At 36.3% G+C, this 20893-nt stretch overlaps 3 protein-coding genes and 1 long non-coding RNA gene across 17 annotated transcripts in view; 3 read left to right on the forward strand and 1 right to left on the reverse strand.

The window, feature by feature from the left end:
• Positions 1–8715, forward strand: part of mpp4a (MAGUK p55 scaffold protein 4a) — a 23415-nt gene extending 14700 nt beyond the window's left edge. Inside the window, exons 12-21 of the mRNA XM_048193307.1 lie at positions 4053–4070; positions 4432–4467; positions 4878–4898; positions 5441–5488; positions 5580–5753; positions 5891–5971; positions 6075–6168; positions 6270–6378; positions 6477–6611; positions 6749–8715. Coding sequence (XP_048049264.1) covers positions 4053–4070; positions 4432–4467; positions 4878–4898; positions 5441–5488; positions 5580–5753; positions 5891–5971; positions 6075–6168; positions 6270–6378; positions 6477–6611; positions 6749–6937 — 905 coding nt within the window. The 3' untranslated portion in view covers positions 6938–8715. The remainder of the gene's footprint in view (positions 1–4052; positions 4071–4431; positions 4468–4877; positions 4899–5440; positions 5489–5579; positions 5754–5890; positions 5972–6074; positions 6169–6269; positions 6379–6476; positions 6612–6748) is intronic.
• On the reverse strand, positions 1608–9035 carry LOC125270090. Its single transcript, XR_007185248.1, has 2 exons — positions 8893–9035; positions 1608–1708 (listed from the first exon to the last, which is right to left on the reverse strand). It is a non-coding gene; the product is annotated as an uncharacterized LOC125270090 (long non-coding RNA).
• Positions 8918–16646, forward strand: tmem237a (transmembrane protein 237a). 2 transcript variants are annotated; one of them, XM_048193308.1, is made up of 12 exons: positions 8918–9056; positions 9983–10019; positions 10200–10271; positions 12155–12286; positions 12384–12477; positions 12561–12718; positions 12804–12909; positions 13671–13862; positions 14455–14528; positions 15962–16049; positions 16197–16318; positions 16436–16646. In XM_048193308.1, exons 3-12 carry the CDS (start codon positions 10205–10207, stop codon positions 16501–16503), a joined length of 1101 nt encoding a protein of 366 aa, XP_048049265.1. In that variant the 5' UTR covers positions 8918–9056; positions 9983–10019; positions 10200–10204; the 3' UTR covers positions 16504–16646. The 2 variants fall into 2 exon arrangements, with proteins under 2 accessions (XP_048049265.1, XP_048049266.1); XM_048193309.1 differs by having other exon boundaries at positions 12158–12286.
• Positions 16647–18572: 1926 nt separating this feature from the next.
• The window catches only part of abi2a (abl-interactor 2a), a 50210-nt gene continuing 47889 nt past the window's right edge, over positions 18573–20893 (forward strand). For 3 of the 13 annotated variants that reach the window (XM_048193327.1, XM_048193325.1, XM_048193326.1), the window contains exon 1: positions 18583–18801. In XM_048193327.1, the coding sequence (XP_048049284.1) occupies positions 18685–18801 (117 nt within the window). In that variant the 5' untranslated portion in view covers positions 18583–18684. Of the gene's footprint in view, positions 18802–20893 lie in introns of all 13 variants that reach the window. The other 10 variants (XM_048193321.1, XM_048193320.1, XM_048193323.1 and 7 more) reach the window with 7 other exon arrangements.

Genomic DNA, 20893 nt, shown 5'->3' on the forward strand with positions numbered 1-20893 from the left:
ACAGTATTTTATTTTGATACATGGTTTGGCTGCTGTATTTTGTAGTTTATTTAGATACATTTAAAATGAAGGTATTTTGTATTTTTGCCCAACCCTGGCGTTACTTTATTAGTTACTTGAAAAAAGTATTCTGATTAGGTAACTCAATTTACTTGTAATGCGTTAACCCAACACTGGTTAAACAGTTATTCAAATTAGTTCAAATTGATTCACTTCATATTACATGTGTGAGACAAACACAGGTTAGAGGTAAAGAGGATTTTATTTACACAGGATAAAGGTGAGGAGGGACAATGATCCGCATTAGGAGAAGCAGTAGTTGCGGTTGTGCTTGTTGATCCACAAGTGCTTCAGTTTCGGATCGTTCATGTAGCGGTCAAGCAGCAACTCTTTTTCTCGTCGCTCCTTCTCCTTGATCATTTTCTTCTCCTCCTTGTTCTTGGCCTTCTCCTCTGCCCAGGTGAACAGAAAAAGAGGCACTTTTCTTTTGAACTTTTCCTGGATGTTCACAGTGTGCTGGGTCTCATTCTTGGGACCGTCAGGAGAGGTTACACAGAAGAGCTTCATTGAGAACTCATCAAGCTCTGTTTTCTCAGAGGCATGGCCTTGTATGGCACTGGAGTCTCCCATTTCACTGGGGTCCTCTTCCTCAAATCCCTGGACCTCCTCCACTTCGCACTCCCATGCTTCCTCCTGCACCTCGCTGTCCTTCTCCAACCAAGCAAACATCTTTCTCGGTTTCATTTCAGCCTCCGGTGTTTGGGGGCGTTCAGACTTAAGAAAGTCACTGGCCCAGAAGGTCATATACTCGCTCTCCTCATCCTCTATATCAATCAGCATGAGTTCTGGAGGCGGCTCAAACGGGGAAGAAGTAAAGAGCTGAGGCTTCCGGCTGGGAGGACGTTGCAGAGCAACGACTTTATCAGGTGCAGGAGTCTGGCTTGTAGGAAGTTGTTTAGGATGACACCCTTGAGATGAAGAAAACAGTTCATCAGGCGCTGGAGTGGGGCGCAGAGGAACCGCCAATGGAAGCATCGGTGGTTTGGAAGGACGCACTTGGGATGAAGAGTTCTGGAGTGAAACAACTTCATCAAGACATGGAGGAACCACCAACAGTTTGGGAGGATCCACTTGAGGTGCTGGAGCCGGTTTCTGAGGACTCTCAGGTGGTTTTGTCACCGGCGGCAGGGGTTGGAAGTGATCAGCTGGTAGAGCGAGGTGTTCGGAGACACTTGGAGGCATTGGTACCTCTTCCTCTATTGGCTTCAAGAAGGAAGATCTGACCGGAGCGTGCAGAGGTTTGACCTCCACACGAAGAGGCGTTGGCTCTGTGGCCTTCCGTTGTTTCAGTTTTCTCTTCTTCTTTTTCTTTTCTCCAGCTTCCCTAAGCTCACTTCCTCCCTCCATCAACTTTTCCAGACTGTGTATCTCTCTTTTTTTCTGATGCACACGTCCATTCTTCTTTATCTTTATCTTTTCAAGTCTGAGTGGCTCTCTCTCCTCTTCAGTCTCATCTTTATGACTGATCTTTCCCTCGATCTTCACCTCTCTTTCCTCCTCTTTCTCTCCAAGCTGGCACTTTTTAGGTACCTTGCGGCGTCTCTTCCTGCACTTCCTGTCATTGGCAGTGAAGTCGAAGGCCTCACACTCCTCTGGAAGTTTCTCTACCGCCGCTAATTCTTGCGCTGCACACGGCTGTGTCTCCCTTCTGCGCAAGAAGTGAGCGAAACGCTCAAACAGTCGAATAAAAATCACTGCTAAACAGCGCCATTAATGGACACTGAATGCTGCAATCGAATTCAATATTTGTCGATATATCTGCAGAAAATCTCGAAAGTCTTTCGATCAGTTCACTCCTAACACACCAACAGCAGACCAGAGTCAGAGCTGCAGTTTAGTGCTCCAGAACGGAATCTCCACTATGATGTCACAGCAGTCAGAACTCTGAACAACGTGAGCTTTAAAATACATTTTTTTCCTTCTCTATTTTATTAGATAAAATAATATGAATTATATTTTAATGTTAATTTATTACAATATATATAAAATAATATTAAATAAATGTTAATATTATATTAAATTGACAAAGCTGAATTTTCAGCATCAGTCATTCAGTGTCACCTGATTCTCCAGAAATCATTCGAATATGCTGATTTGCTAATTTGCTGAACAAAAAAAAAATATTATCAATGTTGAAAAAGATTTCATATTATTATCACTGTTGTTCTGCTTAATATTTTTGTGATTCTGTTTGTGAAATGATGCCGTCCCGGTGTCTGTTTCCTCTGTATGCCCCGCAAAAACTACAACATTTCCCATCGAAGATGATTAGTTCAATTCTAAAGTTCAATTTACTTTGAACATTAGAAAAAATGTTGTATTGTGAATTTCACACTTCTAGGCCCGGTTTCACAGACAGGGCTTAGACTAAACCAGGATTAGGCCTTAGTTCAATTAAGACATTTAAGTAGCCTAGTTTTTATAAATGTACCCTAAAAGGAAACATTACTGGTGTGCATCTTGAGACAAAACAATGGCTCTGGCATATTTTAAGATATGTCAGTGCAAGTTGCTTTCAGTTAAAACAGCTCAAACATGCATTTTAGTCTGAGACTAGCTTAAGCCTTGTCTGTGAAACCGGGGGCTCGAGTTTTGTGAAATCTGGCTGCAGCACACACATAAGGAGAATCTTCACAGATTTTTTTTCTCGCAAATCTCAAACACGTGCACACACTACAAGATGTGAAAATTGTAGCGCAGCACACACTAAAAGCATATTATTAAGATTATCAGACCCAGAAGAGCACCTCACGTGATCTCATGGGGAAGCGGATGTAAACAAACATAGCAGATCGTCGCTGACATCTAAACAGGTCATGTTACATTGTTAGCAGCTTTCTACACTCACCCGATATGTTCAAAACCATAGCAGTTTCTCCCCAGCTTTTCTCTTTGTCGTACGGTTGTCATGTTTCCGAAGACGCGTTATTCAAGCAGTCGTGTTGTTGCAACACTTCCACGCGCCGTTCCGCCATCTTCGCTGTCCAACAAACCCAAACAACATCTGATTTCACGGTCACGATTTCAAAAGCCTCTCATTCACTTCTCTCAGCGGCTGTTGTTAAAGAACTGACGTAATCTTCCCCATTTAAAATCCTAAATATCAAACATATTTTCATTTCTATTCACATTTCATCTAGTGGAAACATTTGGTACTGCGCCCAAACAAAATCTTACTGAAAGCTACATTTTCGATATATATCAACCTCAAATGTGGAATGGGAACAACTTGTTTAGATTTATGGCTTTGATTTTCTCACAGTTTTAGAGTAAATGTGTTTTGAAAAATATAGATTTCATATAAAAAATGAAAATAGTATTTTTGTGCATTTTTCATAACAATACATGTAAAATTCTATAACTTTTTAAAAAGTTTTTTAAACTTAAGTCTTTGCTCCTAAACATTCAAGATTTACAACAGTTTAAGTTTGAAATTTCAGGTCTATGTTCAAAAAGTGAATAAATGGATTATAACTACTGCATAAATATAATTTAGTACCATGAAATCACATAAAATACAAAATATTAAATAAAAAAAAACATTATCCATTATGTAATTTTTGACCACCACACAAAGAGCATCAGTGGGTTAAATAATATGTTTTGGATGGCTTGTTTGATCAATGGTGCTTTAGAGAACATGCATAATTTAAACCATAGAAATGTCTTTTGAATGGTAGTGTGCTTGTTTTTAGCCAATGAGACTTACAGGACAGATATTAGTGCTACTGTACATGGGGATGAATGAATGAATGAATGAATGTTTGCAATTAAAGTCACCATCCTTGTTAAAACAGTGTATGAATGGATATGTATTTGTTTTGAAGTACATGTATTATGTCTTAGTATGAAAGAATAGTATGATGCACTAATAGCGGTTATATATACTTTTCATATGATTACCCACCATGTTGCATTAATATTATTATTACACAATCTTTCTTTATTACGAGTCTAATTCTTTGTCATTTTCTTTGCTTCGACATCTACAGTGAGCGCAGCTGATGTTGGTATGTATCTTTTTCTGTCTTCCCCTTTTTCTTGTTTTTTTTGTGTTTGAAATGTGGTGCATATGTCATTCTTATTGCTAAAATCTTCTCTATTGAGTACACAGTGTACATAACTGTTCAGTCAGATTTCACAATGTGATATATTTCTGCATGAAACAGAATATCCAACAAGGAAAAATCAATGGTGTGACTTGTTTTTATCAATTGGGAATTGAGTTAATTGTGTGAAATGGGTGTGCATGGAGTAAATAGGGCCAGTTGTGATATTATGTTGATTATATTGGTTAACCACATGTAAACATTCATATTAATTGTGTAGCGCTGGGTGAGTGTGTTGAGTGTAACTCTCTTTGTTCTAAAGGAGAAGAGGAGAATGAGATCAAATGCATTGAAACAGGTGATTATCCCACCAATCCATGTCTTCATTTATTTAATGCTGTGTGGAAATATATGAAAGCCTGTCTCTGCCTTGGAATAAAAAATAAAAACTTCCATTGCGACTTTTATCTCACAATTCTGACTTACTTTCTTGTCATTCCGAGTTTATATTTCACAATTTTAGTTAACATCTCAGAATTCTGATTTATTTATCAGAATTCTGCGTTTAAATTTCAGAATTATGAGCGCAAAACTGACTTTATTTCGGAATGGCAGGAAATAAAGTTAGAATTGTGAGGTGAAAGTTTTTTATTTTATTTAATTTTATTCATTGGCGGAAATGGGTTGCCATAGTAAATAGTATGGGTTGTATGAGCAATTTTAGCACAATTTTTAATTTCAAGCACAATGTTTTATTCGTTTTTACAGATGAAGAAGATTTTGAGTTCGGTAGGTAAGTCTTTTCTGAAGAAAGAGCCTTTCATTGAATGAGAGAATGGCTACTCTTTATTTTGATAGTTCACTTTAGACATACTATTATCTATGAGTAACTTTGCAACTACATGTGAACTAACTCTCATTAATTTGCAACTACATGCCAACTAACTCTCAACAGAGTTTTAGTAGACTGTTAAGTTTGGGTTAAGTTGAATTGGAGTTGCAAAGTTACTTTTAATCAGTAGCATGTCTGTTGGGGGACCATCATAATAAAGTGATAGCAGATATTTAGCAGGCGTTCAACTAATACTCTAATGACTGGTAGTTGACATGTAGTTGCAAAGTTACTTAACTTTAGTTGAAAGTCTAAAGTGGACCATCAAAATAAAGTGTTACCATGAAGCTACCATATGTATTTATTGACATTGGCCCAGTAGTTGATAAAACTGACAAATAATGAAATGTGCTTATGAGGAAACCACCTTTCTACAATTTATCAGTCGTGTAGTCCTTCTCTTTTGTCTTTTCATTGATCAACTGTATGTTTTGTCCAGTTTCAGAGGAGGGTGAGAATGGTGAACACATGCAGGGCTTATACATAGGTATGAAATCTAAATGAATTTACATGGTAAATTTCCATTTTGGATCAAATAAACCCAAACACACAAATGAAAAGTGAATTGTTTGAATCAGCGGGGTTCCGGCACAGTCTGCGCGCATGGAGAAGGAGGTCATACCATAAACGAAAGCCGTCGTGTTATTCCTGCGGAGTCAGCATCTGCCATAACACCTCAGCTAACGTCTATGAAGAGGTGGTCCATTACCAGCGCCACATAGACGATCCCCCTCGTCTCATCGTGCTCATTGGTATGGTCCACTAAATTATAAATCTTGGCAATCTTGATAGTTATATTCACAGATGAACTGACAATAACTATCATTTTGTATTGATTGATTACAGTTTGACCCATTAATGCCTTAATGCTTTTCCATGTTTTCCACAGGTCCATCAGGAGTTGGTGTAAATGAATTACGCAGGAGGCTAATCAAAATCAACCCTAATACGTACCAGGGACCAATATCTCGTATGTAGCCTGTTTGATCCCTTTAACTAAGCAATAAGCTAGTTTTTTTACATTATTTAACAAAACACTGTGACGTTACAACATGTCTCTTGTTTTTCTCCAGACACAACACGGCCTCAAAATATGGGTGAGAAGAATGGCCGTGAATATCACTATGTGACCAAGGAAACGTTTGCGTACATGGTGGTTAATCACAAGTAATCTTATCTTTTATGTTTTAAATACTCTAAAAACCATATGTAATTGATCATGTGGTCTTGTGATTTAACTTACTCTGGAGTGTTTTTTGTGTTTTTAGATTCCTGGAGTATGGAGAGCATAACGGACACATGTACGGCACCAGCTTAGACTCAATCAAAGAAGTTTTGGACAATGGGAAAATATGTGTTATTGACCTTGAACCTCATGTAAGTGTCATAATGTTTATTAAAACCAAACTTCTTATGTTCTTATCATTAGTAAGATTGCAAACAGTGAAGCACATGCTCACATCTGTTTATTTCAGTGCATTCATTCAGTCAGAAACAAGAAGCTGAAGCCCTACATCATATTTGTGCGGCCTCCGTCCCCTGAATGCATGAGGCAGACAAGAAAAGACCCACATTTTCTTGCCAGTAGCTACATTAAGAGATACTTTCATGTAAGATATGCATTTGATATTTCTTGTGGTACTTTTCTTTATGATAATCGATCGATAAGTTGCTACAAACAGAAGGAAAAGAGTGTGTCTTAATGGATTTTGATTGTAATGCAATATTTTCCCCCTGGTTTTCACAGGATAAAGACTTTGAGGAGATCGAGGAAGCAAGCAGGGCCATGGAGGGCAAGTACCGTCAGTTCTTTGACTGCGTGATTGTGAACGATGATCTGCAAGATTCATGCATGGATCTGTTCACAGCTATACAACATGCTCAAGAAGAACCACAATGGGTTCCTGCCAGCTGGTTTGCTCCTGATCATTCATGACACACATAAGAACAAGGCAGGGAATTTCTGAATCGTTATAAGGAATGCAAAATAACTGAATTTCAAAAAAAAACTAATGCCTTTTGTGTTTAGTTTAAGGCAAATGAACTTGCATGCGAGTCCTTGAGTAAAAACCTCTTTGTCACCAGTAATCATTTGGATTATCATAGTAAACACATATTTAGGCCTTAATAGCTTCACTAGATCTTGATCTATCTTGAGATCTATTGGTTTATTTCTGGTGATTTAAACTGTTTACACTGGCGTAGAAGAACTTTTAAAAAAAAAAAAAAGTGTTAGCTACATGAAGAAATATAAATGTAATTTATTTTTGTCTAACAGTTAAATTTGTCTAAGAATTAAAATCTCCAACTTTATATTGTTTTGTAATCTAGATTAATCATTAAACTTTAAAACTTTCTCCAATAAACATTTTTGTGGTGTGTGGCATGCAGTATATGCTGGGTAGATTACTCACAAATTGTAGTTGGTGCTGATTTCAAATTACATGACAAAAATTGTAGTTAGTAAAATTACTAATTTTAGGTAATGTATTCTGACTACTTTTTAGATTAGTTTTAACCTAACTCATTTATCACATTGATTTGAATAGGATAATCTTGTACCATGTTTATATAAAAATACAAAGAGAAATAAAATATATTCCATTCTTTGTTATTAACAATGTGAAGTGCATCAAATATTACATTACGGCAGGGTTTCCCAGACTTTGTGATGGAACTGCAGGGGTGTGTGAGTTTTATGAAGAGCTATTATGTAATGAAATAATTAAAAAATTAAAAATAAAAAATAAAAAATATTTGTTTACCTGCATGTCATGTGACCATTAACCAACATCACAGAACTGTGAACTATAATTTTATTATAATTTATTATTATTATTATTATTGACAATTTTATTATTAACCTAACTTAATTTAAAATCTCAGGGAGTACTTCAAGTGAATATATTAGGGCAAAGAGGTTCAGCTGACAGAAAAGCTGGGGAATCCCTGCATTGCATGTAAATATGAAATGACATAAATTTGTACATTTTAATGTGTTTGAAAGAAAAAAGCCTTCCAACGACAGTAATACATGGTTAAATTACTCAGAGTGTTAATTCAAATAATAATTATTTGTTCATCAGGAGTTGATTAGATATGCAACGTTGAAAAAACACTTTAAAAGTGAAGTGATTTCTGTAAATCCAGTGATCAACTGCTGTGTGGATCTCAGTTTTCAGTGATCGGCTTCATTATGTCTCTGTGCAATTCCACAAACCTTGAAGACCTTCTGAACGTATATAAGCAGTAATCTTTTTTTATATATATAAAGAAATGTTTAAAATCTAACAAGTAGAATCAATGAATTATGAATAATTTATTGCCATTGTGAGAATAATATGTAATCATGTAGTCAATAGAAAAGTAAATGTAGTCTTAATACGTGTATTTTAAAATGTAATATAATCTAATTACGAGTACTTCATTTTTGGAATCTGTTTACGTAATCCAAATTACATGTATGTATGTATGTATATATAATATATATATATTGTTTTTGGTGTTTTAAAGAATATACCAAAGACATTTTAAAACTTAGACACACACTATCTTAGAGATATTTATGAATCTGCTCTTCCTGTCATTCATTAAGCATTTCTTATCATATTGTGTCATATCATATATAATTATACACATTATGTTGGCATGTCATCCTAGCTGTTTATTTATTGAGAAAATCCCTTTTCAAAATAAATCTGTTTTAAAATTTAACACTGAGTGTGTGTATTTGTTTCACTAAGTTTGTGTATGTGTGTTATTGTGCAAATTAAAAGCATGCTGGATAAATGTGTATGACGTAACAGCTGTAGTTAATGGTGTGTAGATAACGGGCTTTGTCACAGTGTGTAGGCTATGTGTGGTTGTCTCACTGTGTCCTCACTCACTCACCGATCTATGCCACACTAATTCCCTTCTTGGCCGATGCGCGTCTGTGAGTGAGGCTTAAGCCCAGGATTAGACCGCCTGACGGCACAGCCAAGACTCTCCTCCTCTCACAGCAACAGCTCCAGCACCACGACTCCAGCCAGAGAAGAATGGGAAGAAAACAAACTGTAAGTTATGCCACCGAGGATTATAGCAGATCCGACCATCACTCATTAAAGATAGGCATCGTGAGATTTGACTGATAAAGACAAAGAGTAGACTACTGGATAAAGTGTGTCATCCGTACTGAGCCTTACATTAAACCTATTGTGTAAAATTCGTGTCTATTTATTTTGATTATTACAGTAGCTGTGTAGGATTCATTTGGAAATTTATATTCATATAAGGTTTTAATAGTAGCCTAAATATAAACCTGTCAGAATTAGTTGACTGGTCTGTTTACTTTTACACATGTAGCCTAATGGTCTTCAACTACAGTCCCATTCACAGTCCTATTCATCTTTAACAAATCTTGGTTATTTGTTATCTGGACTCTGTGTACTTAATATGTGGTTGTTGTGTTGACATAGTTATTGTGTGACCATGTGACCTGCTTATAATGTGGTGTAATCCGACATTGCAATGATTTGTGATCACGAATCACCTGTTGAACATTGTCTGGATGTTGTACTTCAACGTGTTGTTGACTGACTGTAACACATAGTGTGTAGTGTAGATTTTTTCCTATAATTTTATGTATTATTCAATTTAATATTGAGAGAGACATATCTATGTATTTTATTTTTGTTAATTTTAATATTTATTATTTATAATATTATTTGGAAATAGATTATTTTTATGATTTTTATTGTGATTTAGCTTTAGTGTCATTGACTTGATAACTGCTTAAAAGTAAGAGCTTAAATAAATCAGGCAGAAAGAAGCAGTTCAGTGTTGTTTACCTAACTGGCCTCATAATCTTCTCTCGGTAAAGAGCTATATCCAGCAGGAGGCTAATTTAAAGCAACATGCTCACTGTGCTCACACAGCACTACATATTGACTTAAGTTGGAAGTGAAATGAGTCTCATATTTTGTGTTTTATTTCCATTCAGTCCTGATTTTTGGGTCTGTCACGTCAAGACACCAGAGGTCAGTTACTTTTTCAACATGTGAACAGGAAGTTTTAATGAAATCAATTCATATTTGGCTCAGCCTGTACTTCAACAGTTTCTATTGTACTTGAGTCCTGTAGATTTCTAATCTAATTATTATATAGGACTAGTGTAAATGTAGACTAAGTAGACTGTCATATTTCTGCCCTTTATATAGACAAAATGCCAAGTGTCAAACACAAGAAAAAGAAAATCAAGAAGGAGATCAATGAAGTTGAGGAACCAGAAGGTAATTATAAAGTCCTTATTCGACCTTGGCATTTCTTATCATGTGTGATATCGTATCATATACTGTACATTTTTATGTACTTCCTGCTGGACAAATACATTTTTATGAAAGCAATTTAAGTGTAGTCCATAGGTGTAACAGCGACCTCTTCAGGTATGCAGTGGAACAGTTCAAATACCCCCGCAAAACATCAAGGCTTTTAGTGTTGTTAGTACTAAAACTTTTACCCCTGTTTTCACAGACAAGGCTTAGTTCACCCAAAAATGAAAATTCTGTATTACTCACCCTCATGCCGTTCTACACCCGTAAGACCTTCGTTGATCTTTGGAACACAAATTAAGATATTTTAGTTGAAATCCGATAGCTCCGTGAGACCTTCATAGGGAGCAATGACATTTCCTCTCTCAAGATCCATCAATGCACTAAAAACATATTTAAATCAGTTCATGTGAGTACAGTGGTTCAATATTAATATTATAAAGCGACGAGAATATTTTTGGTGCGCCAAAAAACAAAATAACGACTTATATAGTGCTGGCCGATTTCAAAACACAGCTTCAGGAAGCATCGGAGCACAGATGAATCATGTGTCGAATCAGCTGTTCGGAGCGCCAAAGTCACGTGATTTCAGCCGTTTGGCAGTTTGACGGACGATCCGAATCATGATTCGACACACTGATTCAATTATGATCCGATGCTTCATGAAGCAGTGTTTTGAAATCGGCCATCACTAAATAAGTCTTTATTTTGTTTTTTTGGCGCACCAAAAATATTCTCGTCACTTTATAATATTAATATTGAACCACTGTACTCACATGAACCCATTTAAATATGTTTTTAGTACCTTTATGGATCTTGAGTGAGGAAATGTCATTGCTCCCTATGGAGGCCTCACGGAGCCATCGAATTTCAACTAAAATATCTTAATTTGTGTTCCAAAGATCAACGAAGGTCTTACAGGTGAGGAACGGCATGAGGGTAAGTAATAAATGACAGAATTTTCGGGTGAACTAACCCTTTAAGCTAGTCTCAGACTAAAATGCATGATTGAGCTGTTTTAACTGAAAGCAACTTTTACTGACTTATCTTAAAATATGTCTCTGCCATTGTTTTGTCTCAAGATGCACACCAGTAATGATATTTTTTAGTGTACATTTGAAGACTTCAGATGCAAAAACCTCTAATTGCCATCTGAAAACTGAGCATTTTTATCAAGCTTGTATGGTCAGTAATTTCACTCTAATGGCAATGAAAAGGAATTGCCATCAGAATGAAATTACTGACCCTAAACATACAAGCTTGATAAAAATGCTCATTTTAGAAGAAAATTTCAAATGGCACTTAGAGGCTTTTGCATCTGAAGTCTTCATTTATATAAGAAACTTAAATATCTTAATTGAACTAAGGTCTAATCCTGGCTTAGGCTAAGCCATGTGTGTTAAACTGGGCCTTTCTGATCCCACTTTATATTAAATGTTTTTAACTACTGTGTACTAATATTTAAATTAATAATTTGATATAACACAGCTATTGACCAATCAGAATCAAGGACAGGAACTAACCGTTTTATAAATTCAATTACAGTACATCGTACACCCTTCCCTTACACCTTAACCCACTCTTAAACCTACCCATACCATCAAACCTGTCCCTAACCTTACCAGTATCCCACCTCAATAGCAGCACAAGTGTTTTGCAATACAGCATGAACTCAGTATGTTGTACCTAACATTTATTCTTTTATTTTTATCTAAGTAAATAGTAGTTAAAGACACATAATATAAACTGAGACCAGTTTTGTAATTAGTCCTTTTCTTTTTAGTATAAAATGCAAATGCAGCATTTGTCTCCTTTATATTTGTATAATGCCCAATAAACACCAGCAGGGCCTGAGGCAGCTATAGAAATGGAGGGTCTGGAGAGCCACAGACAGTCTGAAAGCAGAGAGCTGACCCCTGAGCCTCAGGACAATCCACCACAGAAGAAGAAGAAGAAAAAGAAGCCACATGCTTTGGGTAATTAATTCACGTTAATGATATTCACATTTCATTTAAGGGATGGATGTTATTTTCTTTTTTAGATGGATTGTTCTTGATTTCATTGTTTTAAAAGATCACGAGGGTGAACAGCAAGACCATCCAAATGGAGATGTTCAAGAGCCCCATACAGATGCTGAGGAAGTCACCAAAAAAAGCAAAAGAAAAAGGTGAGAGGCTAAAACTTGAAAGTGAATAGAACTAAAAGTGGTAGCAATTGTGATTGTATTACGTTTTCTACTTCTTTTTGAAGGAAGCCTAAGTTGATGGAAAACCAGACTCATAACGAGCTAGGTGTGGAGGAAGATGACATCATCACTGATGTGCACGCACCGATATCTCAGCGCTCTCTATTCTCCGCCCCTCTGGGTCACAGTCATCCTATCGGAAAGGTGTTTGTGGAAAAGAACCGTGAGTTTCATTTTGAGATGGGGGAAATATCTGAAATATATACAATCATTAAACATTTATAAATAAATTATGACATCCAACCTAGGCCGCTTCCAGGCGACTGATCGTTTGGACCATCTGGAGGAGTACATGGAGGTCAGACCCATATGGAATACACGAGATGTCGCCATGAGGGTCCACAGCGGCTTCAGGTGAGTTTGGTTGGTGATGTCTCAAAGGGTCTAATACTTTTGTCAATGCCATTTCAACCAAACAGCCTTTTATTTAATCATTTATCATTTAGTTACAGTTTGAGTTTGGTAGCTTGTCCAGTACTCATCATGACCCTGTCTCTTCATGTTGTGGAGCTTAATGCTTCAGCTTCAGGTGCTTTTTTACATTTTCAACTTTCTTTAATGTGTAATGTTGCTGTTTGAGCATGAAACAAAGTCCACTCCAAAGGGAGTTATTCTCTATATCACTATGCACTGTTTCTAAACTCCCTGAAATATGTCACAATATCTCTCATTTAAAAAGTTCCTGCACAAGGTATGCGCAAAAAAAGGGGCGAGGACTGGTTGAGTTGCATTAGTAGTGTGTTGAAACTCACGGTTATAGTAAGGGCTGTGACATTTCTGAAAGAGGTTGTTCAAAGTGGTTGACAATCACAACACAATGGTCCATCCAACCAATCAGAGCTCACTGTGCTTTTCATAAGGCGGGGCTTCGTAGAGACAGGTTATTACAGTTATTGACATACTGGGAAAAGAGGTGCTGCAACAATGTAAAATATGTGAAAAATAATGTGTTTTTGAACATTAAAACCTATTCCAGTAGACCCCAAAAACAAACTCAAGACTTTGTAATACAGCATAATATGGCCTATTTAATGAAATGTAATGTTGTGCAAACCCCATTCCAAATTGGAGCTCAACTACTACAATTGCTGTTTTTTTTTCTGTGGTACCTGTAGGATCATTGGACTCTTTTCTCATGGATTTCTGGCTGGATATGCAGTGTGGAATATCATTGTTGTATATGTGTTAGCTGGAGAGCAGATGACCACACTACCCAACCTTCTCCAGCAGTATCACAGTCTGGCTTACCCAGCACAGTCTCTGCTCTACCTCCTGCTGGCCATCAGCACCGTGTCTGCCTTCGACAGGTGCGTGGACGTGTAGTAAGAGAAGTGTGAATATAACTGACAACAGTACGTGCAATACATAATCAAACTCCAAGCAATTAAAAAAAAAAAAAATCATTGAGCAAATGTATTCCAATCTACTAAATTTGTCCTTCTACCAGCGATTCCCTAACATTTTTTGTCAGCTGAGCCCCTTTGATCTAAAATATTTATTTGAAATACACCCTGAGTAATATTACTTAATAATACTTTAACAACACTTTAGCATGTTCATGGTTCTCTGATGTCGGTTAATGGTCACATGATGTGCAGGTAAACAAATAAAATATTTTGTTTTTCTTTCTTTTTTGTAAATGTTTTATTTTGATTATTTTATTTTAAAATTATTTGTTTTAATTTTACATTTTCATTATTTAATGATTTATTAGCCTTTTATCAACTCACATTCTTGTTTGGGAAAACCTGCAGATCGAATCTTAGACATATGAGACAGCTCATAAGAGCATATTTCATCTGTTGTATAGATTTTTATTTTTATTTTTGAGTGTTTTTCAAATGTAGTTCATTGAATTTAAGTTGTGAATGTAACTTGTCTGTACCATCTTCACATCAGGGTGAATCTGGCCAAAGCCTCTATGGCTCTACGAGGATTTCTTACTCTTGATCCAGCGGCTCTTGCTTCCTTCTGTGAGTGAAAATCAATAAAATTTGCTCGTTCATGTTAGTTAATGAATTAGTTAATGCTGACAAATGAGACCTAATTATAAAATGTTACCATACACTAGCTGTGTTTAAATAATTTTAATGCACAACATGGAGGCAAAGAACCACCCGAAAAGTAAAAATGATGGTTATATTTGTCATTTACAGCTCGGTAGATGTAGCATTCTGCCCACTTTAAATCAGACAGAGATAAAGTAGTGCGTAAGATTACATTTATGAGAATGAATGAATTATAGCATTTAAAGGGATAGTTCCCCCCAAAATGAATAGGGGTGGGCGAGATATGTTTAGTTACAAACATTCTTCCAAATATCTTTCTTTGTGTACAGCAGAACAAAGAAATGTATACAGGTTTGGAACAAATTGAGGGGAAGTAAATGATAGCAGAATTTTCATTTTTGGGTGAACTATCCCTTTAAAGGTGCTAAAGAGGATGTTTTGTTTTATACATTTTTGCAATATTAATTGAAACTGTCTTTACTAACTGATAAAAGACTATTTATTAGGTGCACTGAAAGGAATAATATTAATATACATCATCTATGCACGAGGTAGGGCCTTAAAAACATCAGCCAATCGTTTACGCGATCATCACGTAAACGATTGGCCCTCTGACTTGTCAATCACTGCCATGACGTTCCTTGTGAGAGACGAGCGCGGCTGCGCGCTCCAGTAACTTTCCACACTCCATAGGCGCCACATGCAATGTTTTTGTCAGGAGACAGGAGTAACAACTGCAGATTATGAGTTACCTGCGGTGAGTCCGACATAATGAATCCACTAACACGACACAGCGAATGCCGGTGGTAAACACTCGTGTTCCAATACTCGTGCACGAGTTTTGGGAGGCGTTCCCTCGAAATTCTTGCGCATGTGCTCATTTCAAAAACTCAGTAACAGTCTTTGGTTTCTCAGTCGATGGAAAAGATCCTCTTTAGCACCTTTAAGAGATGAGAGATGAGTGTGAATTACCTGCATCTGTGCAGCGTCTCTCTCTATTTACAACGAAGCTGCGAGTTTATTTACTTCAAAACCAGCAATGTTGTTCCCCGTTGCTGAGATGTAGTGATTTTATTAATAGTTATTTTATTATTAAAAATATTTTAGCACAGCGCAGTCTCCATTCTCTGTGTGAGTGAAGTATGTGTGCACTTCAGCTTCAATGAAAACAGTGTATTAATATAGAACGCTGATTAAACTGACTTGAAGCTACTTGTGCATTAAATGGTTTTATTGCACACCTTCCAGCCAGTCAGAATCGAGTATTCAGACAGACCATAAAATATATTTAATCTGGTTGCCAAGGCAACATTTCTCATTTTAGTTTAAATTGAATTTAAACGAAATTTTTTAAATTAGTAAATCTCTCTCTCTCTTTTTTTTTTTTTTTGTCCCAGTATACTTTGCTGCTCTCATTTTGTCTCTGAGCCAGCAGATGACCAGTGATCGTATACATCTCTACCCCACAGCCAATGAAACACTTTGGTGAGTCTGTCAATCTTAACATGACATAATCCATCATAATGTCCTTAAAAATGATTAAAACAATCACCATATCATTCTTTAAGTGGAATTGATTTGTAGCGTAAGGTTGCGTACTTCACTAAATCACATGCAGTGATTGTTGTTTAGGCCCCCAGGTTCAGAGCATCAGATTCTACAGCCCTGGATCGTGGTAAACCTGGTCGTAGCTCTTCTGGTTGGACTGGCCTGGGTGTTTGTTGCTACACGACCAGACATGGACTACACTGAAGGTAGTAGACCTATATGAGTGTGTGTGTATTATCCTCTTCATGTGTTTTTTGTCATTTACCTTATTCCCCTATAGTCCACATCCTAACACATGTACTAATATCTGTCTTTACTGTCAGAGTTTTTAATGGCAATGGAGGTGGAGGAGTATCCACGTCATGATGACAAAACTGAGCTGTCAGCCTGAGACACTGATACATGACTTTCTTTATCAATGATCAGAAATTAACAATGAACAGTGTTTTGTGTTAACTGCTTTGGCATTAATTTATTGTTGAGTTTGTGATATAGATAATAACTGTGTAAACATAAATAAACTTTTTTCTTAAGTTTCCTGTTTCACTTTGTTTTGGATCCTATAAGTATATGTTTTAGATCAACTGATCACCATTTTAATTGCCTTTTTAGCTTCTTTTGCAGTCCACTTAAATAGTTCTACGGTGTGTGTGATTATTACATTTTTACAACACAATGTCTGCAAACAATATGCATAAGAACTGTATGTATAATATACTTACACAATAATTAGAACTGGAAGTATTGCACTGCAAACTGCAGGTATATCATACAATTTTTAAGTCGCTGTCACAACTTGACATTTCATTTCATTACTAACCACATCACAAAAGAGCATGCATACACAAACACAAGTCACAAACAGCACAAATTTGCCTTTTAATACTGTCATATAACTAGAGATGGAAGAATTCCAGTGAGCTCTTGATGATAACTGTGGCGTTAAAACAAGACAGGGGGCGCAATTTCCAAAGGAATGTGAGAGAAAAGTGTATCTACCCTCTTAAAAATAAAGGATTCAAGAGACAACTTTCACAGCAATGCCATAGAAGAGCCATTTTGGTCTCCCCGAAGAACCTTTCAGTGAACACTTGTACCATGTGTGAAGAACAATTTAATAATATAAAGAAACTTTTTTTTCACTATAAAGAACCTTTTGTGCAATGGAAAGTTTCCATGGATGTTATATCTTGTTCATGGGATTATTGATGCCAATAAAGAGCCTTTATTTTTAAGAATGTAGACACATTTAATTCAGCTAATGCATTCTTACAGGATGTGTGATTAAAAGTCATTTTAAGTAAGAAACATACAGTTGGCATTATTTAATAAAAAATAAAAACAGTAAAACAAGAAAAATTAGTGAAAAAACTGCTTAGTACCCAGGTGAAAAAATAGTAATTTATAGTAAATACTATAGTGTTTTTGAACCATACTATAGTAAAGTACTTGAATTAATTTGTTGTGGTAATTCTATAGTTGCTCTGGTAATATAACAACTATAGTAAGCTAATATACACAAATTACTTTACCCAATACTGTACTAAGTTTTCTTTAATCTATAGGGTATATATATACACTTACAAAAAAAAAAAATCCTGCAGGAATCCTGCAGGACCTACACACCACATACCTGCATATTCCTACAGGATCCCACAGGATTTTTGTGACCATTTTCCTTCAGGACTCCTGCAGGAATCCTACAGGAACCATGCCGGACTCCTACAGGAATATACCCTGTTCTGTAGGATTCAATCCTACAGGATTCCTGCACATAGAACAAGTCATACTGGAAAAACCCTACAGGACTCCTGCAGGAATATATCCTGTTCTGTAGGATTTTTATTCAATCCTACAGGATTCCTGCACATAGAACAAGTCATATAGGAACAATTCTACAGGACTCCTGCAGGAATATATCCTGTCCTGTAGGATTTTTACTCAGTCCTACAGGATTCCTGCACATAGAATCAAAATCCTACAGGATTAATTATACTACAATGAATACACTAGTTTACTGTAGTAAAACTAAAGTATACTACAGTATTTATTACAGTTGATCAGTTCACTATAGTTATTATTACAGTATGCTGTAGCATTCATTAACAAAGTGTTGTAAATACTATAATATATACAGTATACTACAATTTACTGGTTCAAAAACACTATAGTATTTACTATAAATTACTATAGTATTTTTTCACCTGGGTTGATACTGATTTGTTTATCTGTTTCATGTTCAGCTTATAGATAAATTAAAGATAGTATTTTGTTAACTTTCATGAATAACATTAACAAACATTGTTATCATACAATAATAAAATGTAGCTACATCGAAATATTGTTTAACTCTTGATTCATACATGTCCATATCGTCACATTTAAATGTAAATAATATAGTTATTGAACATGGTAGATATTATATTATTATAACATAAATACGCAAACTCTTCACCATAGTAGGATTCGTAAACGCGCTTCCCTGCTTTTCCCAAAACTCAGCGGGAGGTGAAGCCGCTGTACTTCCTGTCGCTAGTGGTTGTGCGAAGCGGGCGCGTGGAGAGATGTAAAGATGGCGGAGCTGCAGATGCTGCTGGAGGAGGAAATTCCAGCGGGTCGCAGAGCGTTACTGGACAGTTTCACCAACCTCGAAAGAGTCGCCGAATACTGCGAAAGTAACTACGTACAGGTGAGCGGGCGAAGCGTTGCGAAGGAATGCACATACGCGGTGTTTTTGGAGTTGATGTGTGCTGAAGTGTGTATGCGGTGGCTGTTGGTCATCTGTTGAAGCTGAGCACCAACTACTAAATACGTGCACGCAACTGCGGCTTCACCTTGTTGAGAAATGCCATAAAAGTTTATTGCACTCGTAGCTGAGACTGTAAACAATGCGACTGCTACTTTTGCAAGAGATGCGCTCAGATTTGCAGTGATTTCAGCGCGTTGGTAGTAATGATTACATGATGATTAATGGAAAAACTTTCACGCTAGTAAAACATGCTGACAGTACAGTTCAGAACAAGTCAAATGGAGTTTATATCAACTACTCTTCGGCTTTATACATTTATAGACAAGTGACACTGGCTGGGAATGTTAGTCATGATCATAGCGATAGGACAAACAAGTGGTGGAGGAATCTGACAGACTGCTAGATGCTTACTGGATGTTTCCATACTGATGTGATTTATGTCATTATAGGTTTCTTTAACACTGATTTCTGAAATAATCCTAATAATAAAGTCAGTGTGTAAGCCTCAATCTGCTTGAAAACATGTCTGTCTTGATGATAAATTCTTGAGATTCTTATTATTTATGGGCACACTAGTCATATCTGTATTGTTGCATTATTTGTTGCTGTAAGGATGTCATTGATATTGCAGTGTCATGTTTTAGGGCGGTGCTGCTTACTAGGGTTAGTTTTGGTGGTCGACCATTATGTTTTTTTTTTTTTTTTTTTAGATGGACAATATTTTAGCAGGGTGACCAATGGCTGATATAGTGTGATAAATCAACTTTATTTAATTTAAAAATGGTAAATAACACATGCTGAATGCTGCATTTTATATTTATTTTACATTATATTTACTAAATTAGACAAGTCATTTGAAAATTAATCGATATGAAAAAAAAATAACTTCACTTAAAGGTGCCATAGAATTGAAAATTGAATTTACCTTGGCACAGTTGAATAACAAGAGTTCAGTACATGGAAATGACATACAGTGAGTTTCAAACTCCATTGTTTCCTCCTTCTTATATAAATCTCATTTGTTTAAAAGACCTCCGAAGAACAGGCGAATCTCAACATAACACCGACTGTTACGTAACAGTCGGGATCATTAATATGTACGCCCCCAATATTTGGCATAAGCCAGCCCATGTTCAAGGCATTAGACAAGCCAGTATTAACGTCTGGATCTGTGCACAGCTGAATCATCAGACTTTATGCAGGTAAACAAGCAAGGACAACAGCGAAAAATGGCAGATGGAGCAATAATAACTGACATGATAACATGATTTTTTTAGTGAGATTTTTAAATTGTCTTTCTAAACATGCCTATGTTTCGTTAACATGTTGCTAATGTACTGTTAAATGTGGTTAAAGTTACCATTTCTTACTGTATTCACGGAGACAAGAGAGTCGTCGCTATTTTCATTTTTAAACACTTGCAGTCTGTATAATTCATAAACACAACTTCATTCTTTATAAATCTCTCCAACAGTGTGTAATGTTAGCTTTAGCCATGGAGCACTATCAAACTCATTTAGAATCAAATGTAAACATCCAAATAAATACTATACTTACATAATCAGGTATGCTGCATGACGAACACTTTGTAAAGATCCATTTTGAGGGTTATATTAGCTGTGTGAACTTTGTTTATGCAATGTATTATAGAGTTGCGAGCTCGGGGGCGGAGACCGCGAGCATTTAAAGGGGACGCGTGTTGAATCGGCGCATATTTAATTTTGCCCCAAAATAGGCAGTTAAAAAATTAATTTAAAAAAATCTATGGGGTATTTTGAGCTGAAACTTCACAGATACATTCAGGGGACACCTTAGACTTATATTACATGTTGTAAAAAAGCATTCTATGGCACCTTTAATTTAAAGGACTAGTTCACCAAGCTTTACTCACCCTCAAGCCATCCTAGGTGTATATGACTCTTCTTTCTGATAAACACAATCGGAGAAATATGAATAAATATCCTGACACATTCTCAGCTTAATAATGGCAGTGAGCGGGATCAACAAGTACGAGCTGAAGAAAGTGCCTCCA

Source organism: Megalobrama amblycephala, linkage group LG6 (genome assembly GCF_018812025.1).
Source record: "Megalobrama amblycephala isolate DHTTF-2021 linkage group LG6, ASM1881202v1, whole genome shotgun sequence".
NCBI classification, from domain to species: domain Eukaryota; kingdom Metazoa; phylum Chordata; class Actinopteri; order Cypriniformes; family Xenocyprididae; genus Megalobrama; species Megalobrama amblycephala.

Excerpts from the sequence above, each read along its gene's own strand:
- tmem237a (XM_048193308.1), top strand. The coding sequence starts at position 10,205 with ATGCCAAGTGTCAAACACAAGAAAAAGAAAATCAAGAAGGAGATCAAT. Across the intron at positions 13,863-14,454 it reads ACCGTGTCTGCCTTCGACAG|GGTGAATCTGGCCAAAGCCT; the intron begins GTGCGTGGACGT and ends TCTTCACATCAG. Across the intron at positions 16,319-16,435 it reads AGACATGGACTACACTGAAG|AGTTTTTAATGGCAATGGAG; the intron begins GTAGTAGACCTA and ends CTTTACTGTCAG.